Source organism: Otolemur garnettii, unplaced genomic scaffold, assembly GCF_000181295.1.
Source record: "Otolemur garnettii isolate 467f Iridium unplaced genomic scaffold, OtoGar3 scaffold00221, whole genome shotgun sequence".
In the NCBI taxonomy this organism is placed as follows: Eukaryota; Metazoa; Chordata; class Mammalia; order Primates; family Galagidae; genus Otolemur; species Otolemur garnettii.
The window spans coordinates 1,568,107-1,572,935 of record NW_003852616.1 but is presented as its reverse complement, the minus strand read 5'-3'; the positions used below and the strand labels follow the sequence as shown (position 1 = coordinate 1,572,935).

The window sequence follows — 4,829 nt, the reverse complement described above, 5'->3', positions numbered from 1 at the left end:
TCTCTTGCCTCAGCCTCCCAAGTAGCTGGGACTACTGGCACCTGCCCCAACACCTGGATTTTTGTTGTTGTTGTTGTAGTTGTTGTTGGCTGGCAGGGTTGGAACCCCGGCCAAGGCGGGCACACCCCGGCCGGCCCCAGTTTGTGGCCAGTGCCTTAGTCGCTGAGTTATAGGTGCCGAGCCAGTATATGTTGAATGGATTAAGGAAATCTTTTTAGATACAAAGATAAATGGTCCATGAACCCTTATCCAAAGCCCTTGGAGCCAGATGAAAAAGAATTCAGAATTTTTCAGATTTTAAGACGTTAACATGGTGCATATGCTTTTATATAATGCTCCCGGTGAGGTCTGGGCCAATACCTTGTAACCAGACCATTAAATACACATATGGAGTAAAAAAAAAAGTGTATATTTGCACTAAGCAGAATAATTAAGTGCTATAAATACCTTGAGTCAGGTTTGGCCACAAAATAAGTGGATCAAACTTCGAAAAAAAAATATAAGGGATTTTAGATAAGGAATTCTGGACCTATAAGTCTTTGTTGGTGATTAATAACAATGACAATTTATTGAGTACCTATTATGTGTCAGGCACTGAGCTGGGTTATTTGTATACGTGCCTCATTTTACACCAGTGTTTCCAGTTACCTGAGTTTTTAATTCATACTCTTAAGTTTAGTTCAATTTCTTCCGAATTAATAGATGAAGATGCCTTTTCATTAGAACATTTCATGTAAAAATATACATACGATTGAAATGCATTCTGAAACCTCTTAACCAATTTCTAAAACTAATTGAAAGTGCATGCTTAGTAATTGCTTTTTTGAATGATGAATAAAGAGTATTCACAGAGCTATAATTAAAAGTATGTTTCTAGAATACCTGGGATGGCTAAAAAGCAAAATGTTTAGACTCTTGCAGGAGAAAAGAGCAAGAGGGCATCACTTCTACCTGGTTTAAGGACTGAGTTTTGACCTCTTTTTGTGCCTTGTTTACCCCACTACAGTGGGTGTTTTCCAAAACTAAGGACTATGCCTTCCTCCCAGACCACAGTATTGGTGAAAGTAGGCAGGGGTAGCCAAGAAAGTTAACTGTTTTAGGTCATAGCTCAGTGATTCTCAGATTTTAGTGTGCTTAGGAATCAAAGGGGGAGCCACAATAAATGCAGGGTCCCGAGCCCTACGGGGGATCTCCTTAGAAGCCAGGAGCTTACCTTTTTTACAGCCATCTACAATTTGATGCAAGTGGTGTGTGGAGCACATGGGACAAACACTGACATGACTGCAGGATTGAGGGTTAATGTAACCCCTGCTGTGTTCCAGAGCAGAGTGTTCTCTGATGTCAGTGATCAAAGAGGAGTCTGGCTCAGTGATCATAGCTGGCCTCTCCTTAAGATGTGTACAGAGAAAACCCTGTGAATGACCAGATCATAGACAGCAGTTTCTGTAATCATAGCTGTAGATATTTGTAATGACCTTTGTCTGTCACCAGCCTTGGAGCTAGATGAAATTGACTCTTTTTTTTTTTTTTGGCAGCTTTTGGCTGGGGCTGGGTTTGAACCTGCCATCTCTGGCATATGGGGCTGGCACCCTACTCCTTTGAGCCACAGGTGCCGCCCAAAATGGACTCCATTTTATATGGATGAAAATTTATTCTTACTTGAGATGATAGGTGGTAAAGGATATTATGATGGCGTAACTAACTTTAGCTAGATAGGAGAGCTGCAAGCTGATGGAAAGATCATTGTTTCCTTCTCTGACAAGGGTTAGTCTGTCCCTAGACTGAAACAGAAGTAGTGGCCCCTGAGACAAGAAAACACGACATGAAAACCACTTAGTGCTGATTGTCAGAAGAGGGGGCTCTTAATGTGAAAAATTTCTATTTAAGTTTTTCTTTTGCCATCTCAGATTTATGCATGAATTAACTAAAACTTCACTTGCAATAAAAGGTTTGTAGGCAAATCTAATCTCTGTTTATAATGCCGCTTGCCTTAGAGATGAGCATAGAGCAGTCGATTTACATTCTTTCCCTCTCTTGTTTCCTTCAAAGCACAGACGGATTTCTCCTTGTCACTGTGCCCCGCTCCCATCTACTGTAAGCTACAGGAGGATGGAGACCACTATTCCACTTGGCACATGTGTAGTCTGAGGCACTCAATAAGTGGGCATGGTGGTTAAGGAATTTTTTTTTTTTTTTTTTTGAGACGGAGCCTCAAGCTGTTCCCTTGGGTAGAGTGCCATGGCATCACGCTCACAGCAACCTCCAACTCCTGGGCTCAAGCGAGTCTCCTGCCTTAGCCTCCCAAGTAGCTGGGACCACAGGCATCCACCACAACGCCTGGCCATTTTTTGGTTGCAGCCGTCATTGTTGTTTGGCAGGCCTGGGCTGGGGATTCGAACCACCACCTTAGGTGTATGTGGCTGGTGCCCTAGCCACTTGAGCCACAGGCGCAGAGCCAGTTAAGGAATTTTTAATATCAAAGGGAGGGGTGGAGAAAAGGTAGTAGGTTGGACCTGGAGGGCTAAGTCATAGTCAATTTCTCTGCCTGTTTTCTCATTTAGAAATGTAAATTTAATCTCTTTTACCTGTAGGGCAAAAAAATGAAATCATGGGTAAAAAGTGCTTTACATATAAAAAATGAAATCGTGGATAAAAAGTGCTTAACATATACCAGTGCTTCGTAGTATAATTTGGAAAACCTATGCTAACTTGAACTGGAGATGGGAAATTTTGTTGTAGTATTATAACTTAAAAGTTAACTTGTTTATAAGGCATCCTAGTTTTTTTTTTTTTTTTTTTTTGAGACAGAGCCTCAAGCTGTCCCCCTGGGTAGAGTGCCATGGCATCACAACTCACAGCAACCTCCACCTCCTGGGCTCAAGCGAGTCTCCTGCCTCAGCCTCCCAATTAGGTGGGATCACAGGCGCCCGCCACAACGCCCTGCTATTTTTTGGTTGCAGCGGTCATTGTTGTTTGGCGGGTCCGGCCTGGATTCGAACCCGCCACATTAGGCGTATGTGGCTGGCACCTTAGCCACTTGAGCCACAGGCGCCAAGCCGGCATCCTAGTTTTTAATGCAGTTGTGGCCCAGATTTTCTTTGCACTGTTACTGAAAAAGTAGGTCTTTAAATGTTATCATTTCTGAAATGATTAACTTTTAGGAAATTGTAGGGTGAAACTGAAGTTTCACTTAATCCATAGTTTTTTGTTGTTGTTGTTGTTTGTTTTTTTTCAGTTTTTGGCCAGGGCTGGGTTTGAACCCACTACCTCCAGCATATGGGGCCAGTGCCCTACTCCTTTGAGCCACAGGTGCTGTCCAATCCATAGTACTTTTACAAATACTATGGTTTTCATATTAGTGTATATTTGTCTTAGAAATTTGATACTCAATCTTGTGTAGAAGACAAAAGTAGACCCTTAATATATAAAATTAATGGTTTTAAGAAGTACAGTTTTACTTGTTGCAAAGATTTTGTTTATGCAGGGAAATTATAATCTCGTGTTTGTAACTTCTGCCACTTGATTTACAAGGTAAACTGAAGGTCAGGGAAAGGACAACTTTGTTTAAATCAGAAGTTCCTTCATGTACCCTCTAGCATAGTAGGTAGGTAGGTAGGTTTGTAGATAGATGAATAGATAGGAAAGTCCATAAAGATTTACTTCCATAAACTGTCTCTTCTGTGATTAAAGTTTGGCAGATGCTAGGAGAAGACAAATTTGGTTATTGTGAACAGTTAGTACATGAAATCCAAGTTCAGAAACCTTTATTCAGTTCCATCATCTATAGAAGTAGTAATTTAGAAACTGACGTGCTAGTGCAATCAGTGAAGTTGCACTCAGTTCTGGTCACAGCTTTGCAGAGACCTGACCCCCACCAGTCTCCATGTGTACACGTGGACCCAGCTGCTTACTGGGTACCTAGCTCCCTTGCCTTTCTGTAATCAGTGAAGATGGCAAAGCTACAATTATGAAATATGTTTCAGTAAATGGTTATTTTTATAAAAATATATTTCTGAAACTAATATATCATGGATTTCTGCTGAGTTAAATGCTGTATATCTTTCAGAGGATCATAAAACAGGAGTTGGAGCAGTCATCTGGGCAGAAAGGAAATCTGTAAGTATGAAAATAATTCTTTAAATATTTAACCTGGCTTTTGTGTAAATATATACTTCAGTCATATAGTTCAGTTCATTCAGTGCATGACCCACTGAGGTTAAGTTTTATAGTAGTGCTTGTATTAAGGTTATAAACATTTGCTCACTCCAGCAACAATTTTCTAGACAGATGCATTCATTCAGCAAACTGTCATTAAACAACTTCACCCATCCCTGTAACTGGGCACACAAGCTGGGCACCGTGCCACAGCGTACATGGAGGATTTAAAGATCACATTTTCTGCCTTTGAGGCCTTTTTGTCTGGAGCCAGAAGAATAAAAAGGAGATTGATATGTAAGTGTCATTATAACTGATAATGTGAGAACATAGAGGAGGAACCTCTACTCTGCTTGGAGAAATGAGTGGAATATTCTCAGTGATTGTAAGAGATGGATCTTGGAGAATGAGCGTTTATCAGACAGAGTAGGGGTAGAAAGATAACATGCAAAGTCAGGCGTGAAGGAGAGTGTGGGGAAACTCCAGGGATCTGGCACCTCCGGAGCCCTGTGCACAGCAGGGACACGCTGGACTGGACGATGACCTCTGGGTCCCATGTAAAGAGTTTAGACTTTAGGCTCGGCGCCTATAGCTCAACCGGCTAAGGCGCCAGCCACGTACACCTAAGGTGGCGGGTTCGAATCCCCAGCCCGGACCCACCAAACAACAATGAC

The 4,829-nt window shown here is 41.7% G+C and overlaps 1 protein-coding gene across 2 annotated transcripts in view; it reads left to right on the top strand.

Annotated features, from left to right (window-relative positions):
• CDADC1 (cytidine and dCMP deaminase domain containing 1) overlaps window positions 1-4,829 on the top strand; it is a 54,413-nt gene that overhangs the window by 25,973 nt on the left and 23,611 nt on the right. For both annotated transcript variants that reach the window (XM_012812749.1, XM_023508078.1), the window contains one exon: window positions 4,067-4,116. In XM_012812749.1, the coding sequence (XP_012668203.1) occupies window positions 4,067-4,116 (50 nt within the window). The remainder of the gene's footprint in view (window positions 1-4,066; window positions 4,117-4,829) is intronic.